The following is a 19,509-nucleotide window of genomic DNA, read 5'->3' as shown; positions in this document are numbered from 1 at the left end:
GAGAGATGGCTCAGAGGTTAAGAGCACTGGCTGCTTTTCCAGAGGTCCTGAGTTCAAGTCCCCACAACCACATGGTGGCTCATAATTGTTTATAATGAGACCAGGTGCCCTCTTTGTTATGTTATGTAACCTGATATACATATATATATGTATATGTATATGTATATATGTGTGTGTGTGCCTTTTGCATTATGTTATATCATGTTGTGACAAAACAGAATACTTAAAAATCATGAGAAATTATGAGCCAAATTTGTGAGCTATCTCCCAAACCCAGAAAAAAGAAACTTTCCCCAGTTGTAAACCTAAAGACACCTGAGATGTAGATCTAGTCATACGAAAACAGAAGTTGACCTCTTTGTTGAATAAACTCACTCTCTCATCTTCTCTGACCATGTGGAATGACATCAAACCAGGCTATCAACCTAGAGTTAGCCATACTGTATACCTCCATATGAACAGTCAACTAAGGCAAAGCACTTTACATAGTTTTTAAAGATTTGACCAACACGAGGTTCTGGGCTCAGTCTCTAGCAATGAAAAACAAGCAAAAAACCAAAAAGACAAAATACAAAGCAAAAACACTTTATGAGAGACTGGAGTTAATATATGATCACAGTTATGTGTGTGGGTTTTATTTATTCTCCTCTTTCCCCTTCCCTGGATTTGTTTCTTGTGGTGGTGGATTCACTGCCAGTGGGTCCTGAATGAACTAACAAATGCTCACTGCTCCCACCTCAAATCACCACCTAGGGCTCGCCAAGGACCTCTTCCTTTTCCATCTGATAGATCCCCCACTCCACGGTTCCTCTAGGTGGAGACAGCATGACGCTTCCTTCTGCCTTTAGCTCCAGCAAAGGATCCAAGGGCACCCATGCGGCTGCAGGGCCTGCCTGGCTTCTCATTCTTCCAGCCGTTCCTCACTAGTAACAGTAGAACCGCTTTCATTAATCTGATTCCTCAACTTCCCTTCTCCATCCACAAAATCATGCATTATATTTAAAGGCATATTTCCTATTTCATAATTTTTCCTGGTGACAACTATATGTAGGTATACAGAAACACACACACGCGCACACACACAAACACACACAAAATTACAACACATACACAGAGAATTACAATAAACACACACACACACACAGAATTACAATAAACACACTGGCAAATAGAAGTAGTGGAAGTAAAGCCTGAGAGAGGTGAACTAGACAATATCTCTAGAATCTACAGGCACTGTCAAGCTTAGTATATCCAAAACCTGTTCTCAGAATACTCCACCAGCTCCAAGTATTACGAGCTCAGTGATAAGCCCTATCATTCCTCCAGCAGCTGAAAAGTAAATTTTAAAGAAAACCTGGAAAATAAATTCTTTGCTCCTTGTGGGTCGCAGATACAATTATCCATCCTTCTCAATGTTACCTCCTTGCAATGGGTATGGCCGCTTCTTTCCTAAACCAGGATCTTACCTGAATGCACTTCCCAGTTTGACCTCTGTCACCTACTCCTATACATGACCAGAGACTCTACTTAAAACACAGATTGCTACATGAGAAAACACCAGCTAATTCTGTCTCAGAGCGAAAGATCAGCCATGCGTCTGCAAGATCAGAACAAAGTGGAAAGGTAACAAAGGGATGCAGAGGAGACTGCAGACAGAGTCTGAGGCAAAAATGAGCAAAGATGGGGCTGAGCACAACTCAGAGGCAGAATGCTTGTCTGCAAAGTCCACATACGCTCCCCATCACCTACCCCCAACACACACTCAAACCCCGGGGAAAAAACGAGCAGCCTGAAGCAGGATGTGGTAGCATGTACCTGTGACGGCAGCACTTAGTGCTATGGCAGAAGAATCCCTCCAGAAGTTCAAGAAGATACCAGAAAACAGTGAGGCGGCTCACCCCACCCCCCAAGCAAAGCAAAGCAAAGCAAAGCAAAGCATGTATAAGACTTCACTTTGCTAGATGGAGGCAGGGTGAGATGACCGGAAAAGGTTCTCTGTCTCTCTCTGTCTCTCTCTGTCTCTCTCTGTCTCTCTCTGTCTCTCTGTCTCTGTCTCTGTCTCTGTCTCTGTCTCTCTCTCTCTCTCTCTCTCTCTCGCCCTCCCTCCCTCCCTCCGGTAGAGGGGTTGTGACTGGGATCCCCAGTTCTTGACTTGTATTATAGCTACCACTCACATTGTTCTTTGGTGTCTTATTTTTACAGTGAAAAGGTCACACGCACACACTGGATCATGTCACTGCTGTGCTCAATCCTTCAGTGCCTTCACAGTGCTCTTAAGAGAAATCCAAGCTTCTTCACATGGTGCAGAGGGGTCTTACAGCAGCTGCTTCCAGACTCAAAACCTCACAGTCAACTCTACTTCCTATGGTAAATTTTCAGTTCCTTAAAAGCATACCACTTTCTTACATTGCCAGGCAGCTGCTTTTGCCTGGGACAGTCAAACATGGGTCTCTCCTTCCATCACTTGATTGATTCACAGTTTTTGGTTTTGCCCCAGCTAGAAAGTCTGCCCCCATGCTTCAGGCCTCAGCCAAATATCTCTCAGGTCTTCCCATCATGCTTGAACTCAGCTAATGATATTGCCACATGCATTAATAATGTTCATTTCTTCTATTAAAGCCAAGGAGCCCTAGGCAAGACAGATGTATAACCTGTGCTTATATTTCTTTATGTTTGATACTTAGCAAAAGGCTTAAAACTGAGTATGTTGATGATTAACTTTCATGAAATAAACATATTTATTACAAATGAAATTGTCTTTGTTGGCATTAATTTGTGAAGGGTAAACATAAAAAGCAGGGTAACAGAGCTCAGTAACATACAGCTTCATGTCACACAGTCGTTACGTGACTTTCCTGGAGAGAACCAACACATATCTATTTACTCGGGGGTGGGGAGGCCCCACAACAAAGTAGTGATCACCTGGTGAACTGTAGGAGGAGACTTTAGGACTGCACTAGAGGTGCACAGGGATGCGGTAATGAAAGGGTAAACTACACCGCTAGCCTTGCCCACTTTGGGCGTGGCTAGAGGCATGTATGGAGGTTCTGATAAAAGCCACGCAGGAGAGCCTCAGGCTCTCTTTTCGGCTTCTGGTTCTGTGGGGAAAGCTACTGACTCACCTTGGTTGCCCGTTTTCTCTTGTAAGTAATTTCTAGAATAAACAGTTACCTATCCCCTCAACAAGTGTGCTGTTTATCATTACAGTGACAGTGAACCAATGTGTTTTTGTTGGGGTTAGCAGGAGGAGCATGGATGAGGAGCAAGGATGACTCAAAAGCAGCTGCTGCAACACCAGAAAGCTCACCCTAATATATGTGATGTAATGACTCCCTGGAGCTCTATCTGCAGCTCCACAGTCCCTGGAGCTCTCCAGACCCACACCCTCAGTTCTCACAGCTCTCTCCACACACACCACAGTCCCTGGAGCTCTCCACACACACCCACAGTACTTGGAGTGATCCCCACATACCCGTAATCCACCAGTTCAGAGAGCTTCCACACAGACCCACAGTCCCCAGAGCTCTTCATACACACCCATAGGTCCCTAGAGCTCTCCACACAGGCTCACAGTCCCTGAGCTCTCAACACAGACCCACAGCACTCTACACAGATCCACAGACCCTGAAGTTCTCTATGTAGCTCCAGTGTGACCATCTCTTTCCACAGCTTGTCTGATCAGCCTCTGCCTACAGCAACTGTTGACTCTCCTTTATGATGCTGAGTAGGGACCTCAAAACTCTTCCAAGAGACCTTTTATTAACCCCACCCCTACCCAGCAGTCTTGGAGTCTTCTGTAGAAAACCTTTCAGTTTGGTCAGTTATTGCAATTGGGAACAGTAGTGTTTCATTAACTCATTAAGTCCTCTAAACTACATATGAGACAAACGTAATACTTATCGCCAACTTATTTAACAGGAAGTCAAGAAATATGCTGAAAGTCCCAGAGCTTGAACACAGTGTTAGAACACAGGCAGCCTGGTTCTGCAGTCCTAGGCCTTCACTGCAATGACATACAACCTCCTATGTCGAACACCACTAACCACTCTCTTCAAAGACAGGAAAAGGTGGGTTTAAAGTGAACGCACCAAAGCTTTGCAATGGGAACACACAAATAAGATGATGGACTCCAGGGTCCAGGGGCTCTGGGAAGAGAGAATTCTGGGAGAATAGCATTGCAAAGAGCAGGTAACCCGAAACCCTGGGGTTAAGGAGAGAGGTGCAAATCCTGATGGTTCTACCCTCTGTCTCTGTGATTACAGGCCGACAGACTAAACCAAAGACTGGTCACAGGTGGGTCTTCAGAGTGACAGTGGTGTCATTGGGAAGAAATCCATCAACACAGTGGAGCCAAATGCTCATGAGCAGCCACAGTGTGCAAGTCACCAAATTACATCCACAGCTGCATGAAGACTGGGATTTCAGTTGTGTGAAGACTCAGGATATCTGCTTTTGGTAAACCCAGGCACTCATTCACAGTAGAATCTTGTCTTCCTTCAGTGTTACTGTGGTGTCTGTGACAGGTATAACTATGTTAGGTCCTCTGGGCCTGAGGGCCAGTGCATAGGCAAATGAGGAAGACTGACACATAAACCAAAAATGACACTGCAGGTGAGACATCCTATGGAGAATGGGAAGGCACTGTTAGGGTAGAGGCAGAACCCAGACATCTCTAGAAAGAAGTGTCCTTGGGACATGCACTCATGATCAAACAACCAAATGTGTGCTCTAGTTCCTAGCACAAACCAATATGATGAATTTAAAAACAAAACAATAACAACAACAACAAAAAAATCAATGAGAACTGCAGGAGATGCAGGGCTGGAGACACATCGTGGAGGAGACAGTTAACTGTAGACATGGGTCTGCTAGGCTTGGAAAGAAAGATATGGATGAGCCTGGCTCCCTGGGAGCAGACAACTTCCCAGGTCCAGGGCATACTTGAAGATGCCAGTGTCTCTGGGGAGACACCATGTCAACAACTGAAACAATAAAACCACAAAACACTTAAAAGTCAGAAAGATAGAAATGCCGCCCAATCTCTCCGGATGAACACGTTTTGTGGTGAAGGTCACAGCTCACCTCCATTCAATATCCACAGAACTAACCTCAACAAGCTGTGTTCAAGAGATTCAAGAAGAATAGCGGGAGGGAGAGGGAAAACGAGTGTGGGCAGAGCGAGTGGAAGACCGGGAATTTGTAAGCAGTGGGAGACGCAGTGAGGAGGCCCTAAAAAACGATAAACACCGAGATATTCAGCAAGCACTTAACTGTCAGCTTTCCATAGTATGACTAAATACCTGACGAAATCAACTCATGACAAGGAAATTAATTAGCTCATAGCTTCAGTTCGCGGTCTGTCACTAGGCCCATTGTTTTGACCTGTGGTGAGGAAGAACATGATAGAAACTATGTGGTTCAGTTCATGCCATGGCGGCTGGAAGCAGACAGCGAGGAAAGGGCTGGAGTTCCAGGGTAACCTTCCAGGGCATGCCCTGTGTGACTTCCTCAAACTAGTTAGGCTCTGCTTCCAAAAGTTCTCACCACTCCCAATAGTGCCAAGGGTTGAGTGCCTCCGCCATGTGAACCGTAACAGTCTGTCAGTTTAGATATAATCTGTAACATCCATGAGCCCTTGTATCCATGAGCAGGGGCAGAGAGATGCAAACAGTCATCTGCATACATCATGATACATGCAAGTGAGAAGAAACAGATAATGTCATAGAAAAGACATGTAAAGAAGTGAAATATCGTCTCTCTTCCACCAGTTGACTCTCCTGCCTACATCCCCTATCTCACCTAGGTACAGTCTGTCACCAGCTGCCCAGGTCCATCCCTCACAAGCCACATAAGTCTCTGTGAACCTCAAACTCAGATGGGTAACTTGTTAGATGTACAGATTCTTGGGGCTAGTACACAAATTGGGGAGTCAGTAGTGGGGAGGAGAACTGGGACCTGTCTTAGAAGGATGGCCCAAATGCTAAAAGAACTCATTCTCTGTTTCGTCATTCCCCAACCCTTGGACTCTTAATCATTTCCCTCCTTGACTAATGTTACAGCCACTAACAAGCTTCTCTCTTCCCGATTCATTCATACCAGGCCACCATACGCCCACATTTTCTAAATCACAGGCATATCTGGGAAACTGGGAACCTTCCTGCTGTCCAAAGCAAGCACGTGGAAAGAAAAGGAAAGATGAGTGAGAGATCCCATTAAGCAAAATTAAAATGTGCCCCCTTTATCAATAAAGTTAAAGATCATTTTGAAGATACCTAAGAGAAAATGAACCCCCTGGCTTTCCAAGAGACCCATTATTAAGAGTCAGTAGTCAACCCTGTACCATTATCAACAGATCCAATGAGTACATCTTCACCATTATCAAGAGATCCAATGAACACACCTGTACCATTATCAAGAGATCCAATGAGTACACCTGTACCATCACCAGCCTCGGAAATTATTACGAATAACCACGTAGCATTACTAAGACTGCACTGACAGCAAGACCACAATGTCAAAACAGAGTCCTTATTTCATCCAATAGGCAAACCTAGTGTTTAATTTTCAGTAACATTTGTAATCGTGTTTTAAAGATCGATATGAAGTGTCATTGCAGATACACTCAATACCCACCAATTAACACAGGAATACATAGAATGCAAACATCAGGCCTGCCAAGTTTTTGTTAGAAAACATTTAAAGATATACTTTAAATGTTTATATGTAAAGGTGGTGCAGAACTGTATACACACATGTTACCTGCACTGCATATACAAAGTGAGACTCCACTACAAAGGAAGGTAGCTTCTACTGGCCTGAAGTACAACTCCCTGTGGCAATTCAGAAAGCCCGGTTGTATTTAAATAGGCAACAAAGGACAGTGAGGGTAGGAGACAGTAAAGAACTTAACATTAGACAACAAACGGATCCTACAAAGAAAATTATCTTTGTATTTCATTCCAAGTGAGTGTGACTGCAGCCATCACCAAACATCTTAAATGTATGTTGAAAGAGGCATTACTGAAACATTTTTATCCCTGCCTACATTTGAAATAGAAGGAGAACAGTTTAGAGTTCTGTTGGGGAAGTCCTTTGTCAATAAAGCACTGCTGGCCAATAGGAATCTAGATAGGAGGGACTAGGAGTCCAGGAGGACTCTGGGAAAGAGAAACACAAGAGAGTCAAGATGTAACGCCATGGGGTAGGAAGCCCGGAACTATTCTCCGGTAAGAGACATGCTTAGATTAACAATTATGGGGTAATTACTTAAAGCAGAGCTAGCCAGTAAGAGACAAGCAAGGCCAACAGCTTCATAACTAATATAGCCTCCTGTGTGTTTATTTGGGACTGATGCGGCACTAGAACCAGGCTGGCGGGAAGGCTTCTCTCAAGGAAAAAGCCTCCCTTTACAGAGTTCAAGGTAGCTGAGCAATAAGAACTTAGGGGATCTGAGCATCCTATGGAGAGGGAAATGTCACACAAGTTCAGCTGTACTCCAAGGATGCTCAGCTCCCCTTCACCTGTCAACCTGACTGGGCTTCCTCTACAGCTTGAGGGTCCCTCTCACCCACAAATCCATGCTGGTCTGGTTGGCATCAACCTGCTTGTCAAATGGCAGTCAAGAAGAATTTCCCAATGGTCAGGGTCCTACTGCTTCAGATCCTGTAAATTTCAAAGAAACTGACCAAAGTAAGAAAAAAAAAAAAAAAAAAGACTCAGAGTCATCTGCTAATTTCCCTTATTTGGAAAGATCTAAGCCTACACGAAATGAGAAAATGGCCACAGAATGTAAGAAATAGGGAAGGAAGAGTGGTAGAAAGAGTGAGGGGGAAGGCAAGAGAGAATAAAACCATGAATGAGAAGAAGCCAGACCGGAGGCTGGGTTTCTGACAGCCCAGCATTTGTTTCCACCAGCCCACTTTAATGGATTCCAGGTGTCTGCTGGGCAAACCTCCCTGCCGTTCTCGCTGGAAGGTCATGAGAGGAAAACCCGATCTTTTCACTCACAGGGCTGTGGCTCCATGTGTTGGGGCCCAGCTACTTCCTCCGCCTTTTGGTTGTCAGCCTTAGTCTGCAGTTTAGAAAGCAAAAAGTCTGAGAAGCAGCTGCAAGGAATTTCATTTGGAGCCTCACAGGCAAGGGCTGAGACAGGCCCCACAGCTCGTCTCAGTACGTAGAGCAACGAAAGCGACTGGTTTGTTTTATTTTATTTTACTGTTTTATATTATTTTACAAATACACCCTAAGATGTCAGAAGTTTGCCATCCATTATCAAGGATTTAATAATCTGTAGTAGAGAGAAAAAAAATGTACAATTGCTTCTCTGTCCAAAAGTTCAACTTTTGTTCTTTCCCTCACCAATTCTCCCGATCCCCCGTAGCCAACTGGCTCCAACACAAGAGTGAAGTCATTTCTTTCCTCTGTGATTTATTTTCTGCCTCATGATAAGGAAGAAAAATACTATAAGACAAGGGAGAGGGTTTCACAACAAATGCTTCTCAAAAACAACTCCCGGGCGCCAGAGTAGTTAAAATGGAGAATGGGGCCCCCAGGACTTGACAGTCTTGCATCCTTACATCTCGTTTGTATAACAAAAATAATAAATTTTTAGTAGAACCGTGTGCGTAGTCTCCAGAGTACATACTCTTAAGCGCTTCCTGTGCACCGCCTTGTTTCCTCTTTAGAACCATCATGGATTCGAGGAATCATCCACATTTTACAGATGAAAAAACAGGCTTGCAGCAGCTATGAAATCGGCTAATTACATATCGCAGAGCCCGGACACAAGACACAGATCCTAGACAAATGTGTCAGGCCTGTTTTCTCTGGGTCCAGAATTTAAGAGGTAAGCTCCCAGAACCGTCTATAGGGAAACGCACACTGGATGCTTCCCAGCTATGGGCTTTAGCTTGGGTAAACGCCCTCTTTTCAACGCATTCATCTCCACATATGACTAAGTGCAACATGGTAAACTTACACCTTCCTGAGGGAATTTGATGATGGTGGGCTTCAATAACTGAATGAGCCTTTTGTCTGATTTGCATTTAGTTCTAGACCACCAGATACACATAACAGAGTAGATCAAGCTTAGAGCAATCCATCTCCCCAAAACTTGATGAGACAGATGTGAAGGGAAGCCGCCTGACAGACAAGCATGCTGTCATTTCATTTTCTAACATAAACAAAAATCTACTAAAGAATTCAACCAGCCTAGGGGGAAACGTGGCTGGCTATACCATGTATCTACTCCATTCCTACTCCTTCCTCCCTGCAGGCTTTAGTGAAATTTGTTCAGGGCAGCCTCCATTAAGGGAACCTATACGTGCACCAAACAACATAGTTCCTGTTCTCTGCCCGGTTCATGAAAAGCATGAACACAGTTCATCACACACGCTGAAGGACGTTTATGAGAGTACTAGGTCTTTGTGAAAATCTAGGAAGTTCTTTGTGATCTCTGGGTCAAGAGTGATTGTTCCTTTAGAGCCCTGACCTGCTTTTTATTCTCATGGACACTGTAAACTTCAAAACTAAGGACGCCTATCATCTCGTTGCTAAATTAAGAAAAGATGTCAGTCCCAGGGTCCCCTTGTGAGGACTCAGGGTCATAATGTGATGCATCTTAGTGACCCTACTCCTCTCCCAGTCCATTTCCCGACTCACCACTTCCCTCCCCCTCAGCTTCTTTCAACTTGAATGTTGTAATATGCTTCTTTAATTGGGGCAAAGGGTTGTAGAGGTGAAGGCAAAACACAGGCAAGCTCGAGTAAGCAAATAAAAAAGCATACACATTAAGACATTTTTAAGAAAAATAGAATAATGTGTGCTGACCCCAGAGTATCTTCAAACGGATCTTTATGGAAATCCATCTAAAATTTCTACGAAACACTTTTAAAACTATTATTTTCCTGGCTTGAATTTTAAAATCTTGATGAAAATAATATTGTTTATGCACAGTGCTTCTGTGATTTTTAAATTATATTTTATTTGTGTGCACGTGCATTTGTGAGTGCCTGTGCACATTTGCATGTTCATGTTCATGCCGTGGCATACATGTGGTGGTGAAGGACAACTTGTGGGAATCAGTTCTCTCCTTCCACCGTGTGGGTTTCAGAGCTCAGGTCATCAGGCTTGGGGGGGAAGAGCATCTACCCCTGAGTCATCTCAAAGGCCTGACATAATGTATTTGAATTAATTGAGTTTACGAAGTGAGCTACCCATGACCTTAGCATTAACAAAAACAAGAACAGGAAAGACCTCCTGGAAAGGATGTGGTTGCCTCTCCACAGGCAGACGGAGCACACAGCAAGCACATTTTCCCGTGGTGCCTAGTTGTTTACAAAACCATGTGATTATAAACATTTCTCAACCACCCCACCTTTCGGGTTCCCTTTCTACTACATAGTATATTTGGTAAGAACAGTAAAGTTACATAACATTTTCAACTTAACTTTTCTTCCACAGTGGCTGAATTCCATTTTGTTGTTGTTTTGTTTTTCAAGACGGGGTTTCTCTGTGTAGCCCTGGAACTTACTCTGTAGACCAGGCTGGCCTTGAACTCAGAGATCTGCCTGAATCTGCCTCCCAAGTGTTAGGAGTAAAGGTATGTGCCACCGTGGCTGAAATTCTCAAATTACTCTATGGATGTAAACCTTTAAATCTCTTAATTTACTAGTGTTCAATAAATGTGATGGTTCATTTTTGTCAACAGGATCAATGAGCTGAGCCTCTGGACCTATTGTGAGGAACTCTCTTGATTAGTCAAATGATATGGGAAGACCTTCCCTTAAAAGTAGTTGCGGCATTCTGGACATAGGCCCTAGATTGCATAAAAGGGAAAAAGCTAGCTGATTGTGGGCACCTGTTAGTTTTGGATGCACCATGACCAGGTGCTGTTTTCCTGAATTTCTCATCAGAATAAACTGTATCCTCAGACTCATGTTGCTGCTTGTCAGGCATCTCATCACACAATTAGTACCAACTGCCATTACTCTTCATTGAAGCCTTATGACATGACAAGAACTTTCAGAGTACTAGGTACTGGTTATCTCACTTAATCCTACTAATGACCCTGTGAGGTAGACTAATCTACTAATGACCTGTGAGGTAGACACGCTACTGCTGTTACACACTGAGATGCTAAGACTCAAACTGAGAAATGCATCTGTGGTAATACAGAGTTCAGGATGCAGGCAAAATGACTCCAGAGTTGGTCCCTTTGCACTGCGGTTCAAGTAGTCACAAGTGAAACCCTTACTGCACTATCCTCACGCTCAGTTCTGAGCAGAGGCACCACTATAAGACTCCTTATCCCAGGGATACAGAAGGTTGGACCACATCTTCAACCCTGAGTCCACATCACTGGCACAGTGGATGCTCAAATGTTGGCTGACTAGGTGAAAAAGAACAATTTAGTTTTTAAAGGAGTAGAAATGGGCCGGGCGTTGGTGGCACACGCCTTTAATCCCAGCACTCGGGAGGCAGAGGCAGGCGGATCTCTGTGAGTTCGAGACCAGCCTGGACTACCAAGCGAGTTCCAGGACAGCCTCCAAAGCCACAGAGAAACCCTGTCTCGAAAAACCAAAAAAAAAAAAAAGAGTAGAAATGTTCTTCAAGGAAAATGGCAAATATATTCCATATGAAGCCTTTATAGGGAGTTTTTTTAAATCTATAATATTTATTATTGATTTATAAATACTGCTAGTCCTTTTTATTATTAAATGGATAGGTTCACACTATATCCTAGACATTGAAACACTCAGAGTATCCTTTTTTGTGTATAGTGAGGAATAGAACGAAACTGAGCAAGCTAAGCAATGGGGACTGAAATAAAAAATATCTAGTGATGTTTTAAGTTGCATAAAATGATTATGCGCAACTACACGCCTAATGTTTAGGAATCTAGGTTTGCATGTGGCTATTTATAAGTATTTTTATAAGAGTGCCAAAGCCACTACTACAGAAAAGGTTCGATTATCTAAAACTAAAACCCAGACATCAAGGGTCACCTGCTTAGGGTTGGCTTTAAGTTGTATAGGGTTGAATAGAAAAGGCGATGCTCAGACTTGGGTATCTTCTTAGATAAGTCTAAGGGTATGGATGGGAAAGGTATGGTTAGGATAGGATATCGGTAGATTAACATATTTTCTAGTGAACTAACTTTAGCAACTGTTAGCTATAGATAACTTAAATTGTTAGGTTCTTGTATGTTTAGGGTCTTCTTTCTGTTTACAATGTTTTGCACACAATTATAAATCTATCTTGATGTATATATATTTTGTATATTGATACAACTTAGGATATTTTACCATATTGCACTTTACAGTTCTACCTCTAGTCAAGACATTTCAGTTCTATCTCTGTTAGTGAGAATTTTATATATATATAAATATGGTTACATTTTTTAAAGTCATTGTCCTTACTGATTTATTTTGGGAAGCTTCAGCCATTGTACAACTATGTTTCTGAGACTTACAGATTATTATCACCCATGTTTCTTAAACCTATGAGATTAGTCAGACATAGATATTTGATCTTCAAACACTTCATAGACCTGCAGAACATGGCATTTAAATGTTTTAACACTAGTACTCTGTACTTCGTTGACTTGAGACACACTTGCTCCTGACAGCACCAAGATTTCCAGAGAAAATGTTGGGCACTGATGACACCCCTTCTGGAGTTCATTCTCTCCTCGATTAATGGCCTCTTGGGCAAGGAACTGCCCCCACATTGACAGATGACTTTGGACATGCTGTCCTACTGTGCTTGCAGGAGACAAAGAGAACCTTGCCAAGTCAGGGTAAGACAGTCTTTATACCTCCTGCTTCTGTGTTGGTCAGATACTCTAGGCCTTAGCCAAAGCTGGTTGCCCCTACGCTGCTGTGAGATTTTGGGTGACTGTCCAGGTAGACTGTTTCTGTCTTCACTGCGCTTTTTGGAAGATGCTTGCCTGCACTCCTTGCCTACCTTAGTATTATTATCCCCTTTCTCGGGTCTTTGATGAGGTTGAAGATTAGACTGTCATAATTATTGTTCTGTCTTTCTAGAGAGAAATATTAGGTACAAGACTTAAACTTTCCAGTTTAGGACAACTCTATAGTAATCTCTGTGATGCCTTTACCCTAGGACTGGATATGCAGTTCTTGCCTTTTGCTCTTGTTGCTTCACTGACTATAGGTTTTAAGTGTGCATGTTCTTACTTTTCCTTCTCCTAGAGCACACTTGATATTTGCTATCTTTGTATACAGTTTTGTATCAAGCCTAAATCTTTTTCTCTAGACTAAAAGGGGAATTCTAGTGAGATATCCACCCCGCCCAATTCTAGTGAGATATCCACCCCGCCCACACCTGTAGCGTTGACCATGTCTATTTGGGCGTGGTCACAGATGCAGATATGAGGGAGAGTGGTTTTGGTCTGTGGTTGAGATGGGTGGTCACTCTCTCTGGCTTCTGATCAGGTCACTGAAAGTGGTCTGGTGTGGATCCTTGGAGTGGGAACTTGTGGTGGCCATCTGCTACAGATGTCCTTAAGCAGTTAAAACCAGTCCTCTCCAGGCCTATGAGAAGTGGCAACTTACATATTTTAGGACCATGCTTCATACAGTTTGAAAGCATTTTTAGCAACCAAGCTGTGAATGTGTATTAAGTTAGAGTTTAGGGAAAAAATACTGACAGAATCTCAAGTTTAGTCAGTTCAAACCTTATCTTTTAAAAAGCAGGCTGATAGAAACATGAATTATAAACAAAGTTAAACTAACCAAAAGAAGACGGGAAGTTTGTTCTTGAGCCTTAAACTCCTGAAAAGTAAACTATGAGATAATCAGAATTCTTCACACACGTGTACTCCAGCACTGGTTTTCCCACAGGGCTGGGCCCTCTGCTACCTATTAAGTAGAATCTTGTTTATAAATCGCCAGTCAATCCCATCACAATGACTTTTATCTCCTTATTATCATAAAGTGCACATAAATGCTAACTGGATGAAATACTTTATAGGCAAAAAAACATTTCAATCCGTTTGGCAAAAGGGTGTCAATCAAAGCCTAACACCAAATAGTAGGAAACAGTCAATGTATCATGCAATGGTGTTCTGCTCTGAGAAAGAGCATATGCAGGATTACAACCAAGTTGAAAAGTCCTAGTGCCTAGTGACACAGAAGCCACCCTAACGGCACAATGTGTTCTTTGCTCACATATTCATAGGGGCACTGCTGTATTGAAGCCTACTCCACTGACAATCATATAAAGGTTAGCATAAATAACTGTCTGCAGAGCATAATATCTGATAAGCACCTATGTTGTTGATTTATGCGTTTATGCAGTATACTTCATTGTTATTTTAGAGAGTACTCCTTCCACTTATACAAAATTAACCATGCATATGCATACTGTGTTATGTAGGCAGCAGCCTGCTAGACACCCTGTTTAACACGTGTCATGTGCTTGACTTCATTTTACACTGTTCACCCTGGCCCTAGGAGCAATAGACTACATCCTATATAAATGATACCTAGGTTTGTATAAATACATTCCATGATAATCCCACAAGGTCAAAAATCACTTACTGATGCATTCCTCAGAATGTGACTCCATTCACAAGTGTAAATGTATGTTAAATAATACAGAAAGAACTCTCACCTATTAACAAGATGCTGGTTGCTCAATTCTGCAATTTTCCCCTCTTTTCTTAAGCTGCCTCTCAACATGCTCATTCTAAGTGGAAATGTATTAGGTCTTTGGAAATTATTAGATATTCTCTCTCTCTCTCTCTCTCTCTCTCTCTCTCTCTCTCTCTCTGTGTGTGTGTGTGTGTGTGTGTTTGTGTCCGTCCCTTCCCCCATCTCTTTTTTTAAATCAAGACAGTAGCTCAAGTATCAAGAGGCTAGCCTCACACTCACTATGCAGCTGAAGATAACCTAGAACTCCCTACCCCTCTATCTCCATCTCTTGTGTTGGATTAAGAGCATGTAACACCACCCCTGACTTATCTGGTGGTAGGACCAACCCCAGGGCTTCCATGCATGCTAGGCATTCATTCTACCAACTGAGCCAGACCCCTAGCACTTGGATCATTCCTTTAAGTGACAAGGTTAATACAGTAAGAAGGAAAAGACAAAAATCTACCAACTAGGCTGCGCTGCCATCCTTTCCATGTAGTCTTTGGCCATGTCTCGGGCTTCAAGGTTCTCAGGATACAGCACACAGAACATTGCCAAGGCACCCAGGTTGTTTCCATAGATCTCATTCCAGCGGGCGCTGTAGTCCTTGTGATCCCAGGGAGGGAGGTACTCCAAGGGGTTAGACAGCATGGCATGCACAGCCTCTGTGAGCCGGGCGGCGATGTGCTCATGGGAGCTGGCGGCCTTAAGCTGCAGCTCTGGCACCTCTGTCCTGGAGAAGTACAACATGGGGTGGCTGTCATAGTTGGCATTAGTGAAGGGAATCATGACTTCTGGGTTCTCGTCGGTGATGTAGGCTGACACAAAGCCAAGCAAATATATGAAGAACACACTGGGAGCACCCCGTGTGTGAGTCTTCATTGTGGCATCAGATCTCCAAATCTCCAAGGCAGCCAAACCATCTTTGAACGATCCTACAGGGGACACAGAAGAGAGTGTGTGTCAGTCACGCCTGGTGGAAGCACACTTCCTGTAAGGACTGAATATCGAAAAAGCAAGCTTGTGAATGTCATTTTCTTTTTCCAGACAGGGTCTCTCTGTAGCTTTGGAGTCGGTCCTGGAACTCGTTCTACAGACCAGGCTGGCCTTGAACTCACAGAGATCCACCTGCCGAATGCTGGGACTAAAGGCGAGTTCCACTACTGTCCAGCCACTTGTGAATTTCTTAACATGCACCAAAAAGTTGAATTAGGGAGAACCCTGCTAGAGCCCAGCAAGGTGTGATTTTACAGACCTAGACAAGATCTAGTAGAACCCAGCAAGGTGTGATTTTACAGACCTAAACAGCAAGGTGTGATTTTACAGACCTAGACAAGATCTAGTAGAACCCAGCAAGGTGTGATTTTACAGACCTAGACAGCAAGGTGTGATTTTACAGACCTAGACAAGATCTAGTAGAACCCAGCAAGGTGTGATTTTACAGACCTAGACAAGATCTAGTAGAACCCAGCAAGGTATGATTTTACAGACCTAGACAAGATCTAGTAGAACCCAGCAAGGTGTGATTTTACAGACCTAAACAAGATCTAGTAGAACCCAGCAAGGTGTGATTTTACAGACCTAGACAAGATCTAGTAGAATCCAGCAAGGTGTGATTTTACAGACCTAGACAAGATCTAGTAGAACCCAGCAAGGTGTGATTTTACAGACCTAGACAAGATCTAGTAGAACCCAGCAAGGTGTGATTTTATAGACCTAGACAAGATCTAGTAGATCCCAGCAAGGTGTGATTTTACAGACCTAGACAAGATCTAGTAGAACCCAGCAAGGTGTGATTTTACAGACCTAGACAAGATCTAGTAGAACCCAGCAAAGCGTGATTTTATAGACCTAGACAAGATCTAGTAGATAGGATTCATCATAAAAACACAACTTTGGACTTAGGGGGAAGGGCAAAAACATGATTTCCTTCTCAGAAATGATCATGCAGGAAACTAGAGATTTTTATGATATTTTAGACATTAATACATAAACCACAACAACCAAAAGCCTGTGGTAAGCTGACTGTCTTCTGGAAATCTGAGAAGGCATTCTGAGAAATGGAGAAAATCCTACATTTCTTAATCCAGCCTTCTTCACCACAATGATGCCCCTCTTTCTTACACTCTGAACCAGGCATTGGGATCAGCATTATCTGTGGGGCATACACGGACAAAACAGAGTGAGTAAGGTTCACTGTCTCTTTGTGGGAGCAGAAGGTGGGCTAGAGAAGACAGAAGAATCTGCCAACAGCTCCCTGGGCTGACGTCAGCTCTCCAGGAAGCCCAGACTCTGAGCTCTGGGACTGGGAAGTTGGCATGCCTTCATTCAGAAAAGAAAATCCCAGTATGGAAAGACTGGATGACTAATAGATGTACTTCACCCTTACTGACTGCAACCTCTGCATGCTTTTTCATTTTGCATATAGGATTTTGGTATCATTCAGTAAGTTAGACATTTAAAGCAGTTTATTTCATCTACTTGTTTTTATTTATAGCTCTCCCTCCCAGTGACACATGTGTGCACTAGCTAAAAGAACAACCTTCAAACAGAAGCACACACAAACACAAAGGAAGAAAGACACATATACACACACCCTCAGCATTGTCTAAGTCCCACATCTGGGATAAAGCAGGCATAAAATCCTGCAGAGAAAAGTCAGGGAATTCCTAAAATTCTTATGAGGGGAAAGGTTATAGAAAGCAAGCCAGAAAAAAAAAGCTTTATGTAAATAATGAACAGTGGTTTCCAATTATTAAAGGGAAAAGCTGATGGTGAACCCAAGCAATTTTTCCAAGGAAAAATGGCCTCATCCCAGATAGATGAGAGAAAAATAAAAATTCGACGCCAAATTCAATCCACATTCTCAAATCGCTTCATCTCCCAATGAGCAGAGAGTGGCATCACTTGTGGCTACTCCTATCCTGGTAGTTTTTATTCTTCAATGTGCTTAGAGAATAAATACATATATAAGAAAATGTAATGGCAGTGGTTTGGTCGTGCACTTTAGGCTCAAGGACAGAATCTCTGATGAATAAAAAATGTGAATACAGTCATACTAAATCAGATATATAAAAGAGAAATAACCCCTGGACTCTGCCAGTATTATGTCTAGCACCCAAAGCTTCAAGGCCGCTGACTACATCCTTCAAGTCAGAGACCCAGCCAAAAGAAATAGTCTTCTGTGGTTACACAGGGGAGGGTGTGGTCTCTGGCAATACAGAAGCAGCTGGTGTGAAAGAACGCTCAGTTCCCCCCAGGGGATTGTTTTTTGCTTCTCTCAAGAGAGCAATACTGCTGGCAGTTCTTTTAAAAGTGCACGCGTGTGTGTGTGTGTGTGTGTGTGTGTGTGTGTGTGTGTGTGTGTGTGTGAACCTTCAAAATCTCAGAGACGATGCTGTCATCAGTGCAATTAGCACTGTGGAGGAATCAGGCACCCTGGAGAAGACAGGTTCTTTTTTAATTGGCCCCACAGGCACACAGTTGCATGTCTCTCAAAGGCTGGGCTTTTCGGGTGGTGGTACAGAAGGAATGGGGTGACTCAGGCTACTGGGGGAGAGGTTAAGAAGATTATGTGGAGACCAAGATTTTCCCATCTCCAGTTTCTGTACAAACATGCCCCAAAATGACAAAGCCTGGTAGGTTTTCTTTGCCGTTTCCTCTTCCCAGCTCCCTGCACACGTATGTCACCCTTCTACCCAGTCAGTTCACTGAGAAAGCAGAGCTATCCTAGAGGCCTGAGAGGCTGTGGGTGGACGAGCCCTACTTGACCAAAGTCACCCAGCCACTTCTGCCACAAGGCCCCCAGTCACTCAGGACCTGCCTAACAATAAATGAAGTTCCAGAGACAGAGACAGGACCCTATCCAGACTTTGGATGCCATCTCCTTCTGCCAACTATTTTGGAAGACTCCTCAGTTACTGCTTCACATTCATGAGAGGGTATAAGAGCAGAAAGGCTGGGATTTGCCACACTTTAAAACCTGCTGGAAAAATCTCTCAGGCCAGTGCAGAACCCACAGACATTCTGCAGAAAACACATCAGCAGAGATGGGCTAAGCAGCAAGGGCCTGGTATTTACCAGCCACAAATTACACGTTGCCTTCCTAATGTCTCACTCGATGAGCTGGGTTCCCACCAGACTCCCAGGGAGCAGGACTTCCTTTACCTACCCACAGTTACTCCTAAGCAGGCACACATGAACATGCTAGCCAGGTTCCACTATCTACACATCAAGTCTCCCAGAAGCCCGGAATAATCCTGGCACAAGGGCAGCTCAGCATTGAGCCTGGCACCTGAACCTTCACAGATGCCACCTCGGAATTAAAGTCTAGCTTGGGAGTTGGTAAAGTCTCACCACTAAAACGAGCAAGAAGAAATACTGTTTCTCCTTATATGAAACAAAGGCAAGTTTAAAACTTTCCAGAAAAAAATCTTTGCCAGGAAAGTAATGGGAGAAAACACCCAGAAGGTCTAGAAACTTCAGTAACCTAAATGTGATATTTTAAAATAAATAAAACAGAAGTCTGTCTCAAGCTTGCTTTAAGGTACAAGAGACACCTGGTTCCTGTTCATCAATAGTAAATGTCTAGCAAATTCTACCAGACAAAATCCCATTTCCAGTCTATATGTTTTTCCATCAGCGGGTGTACCCTAGCCATCCTGTTGAATACTTTAAAACTAAAAGGAAGGTGCATTTATTTTTCAAGATAATTTAAAGTGTGCCCAAAGCAAGTATGTTATAGACCAATTTCATGTACGTATTTCAATACACAATGGGAGAAGCTGTAAGTACCATAGCACATCTGGGATCTATATTCAAGCCTCTAAGTTTAAAATTTAAAAAAAGCAAA

At 43.1% G+C, this 19,509-nt stretch overlaps 1 protein-coding gene across 6 annotated transcripts in view; it reads right to left on the bottom strand.

Moving 5' to 3' along the window:
• Dse (dermatan sulfate epimerase) overlaps positions 1–19,509 on the bottom strand; it is a 58,841-nt gene that overhangs the window by 19,178 nt on the left and 20,154 nt on the right. For 5 of the 6 annotated variants that reach the window (XM_021229080.2, XM_005073272.4, XM_021229079.2 and 2 more), the window contains one exon: positions 15,124–15,592. In XM_021229080.2, coding sequence (XP_021084739.1) covers positions 15,124–15,539 — 416 coding nt within the window. In that variant the 5' untranslated portion in view covers positions 15,540–15,592. Of the gene's footprint in view, positions 1–15,123; positions 15,593–19,509 lie in introns of those variants that run through there. The other variant, XM_021229082.2, reaches the window with a different exon arrangement.

The sequence above is a fragment of the Mesocricetus auratus genome, unplaced genomic scaffold (assembly GCF_017639785.1).
Source record: "Mesocricetus auratus isolate SY011 unplaced genomic scaffold, BCM_Maur_2.0 Super-Scaffold_100018, whole genome shotgun sequence".
In the NCBI taxonomy this organism is placed as follows: domain Eukaryota; kingdom Metazoa; phylum Chordata; class Mammalia; order Rodentia; family Cricetidae; genus Mesocricetus; species Mesocricetus auratus.
This window is presented reverse-complemented; position numbering and strand designations above follow the sequence as displayed.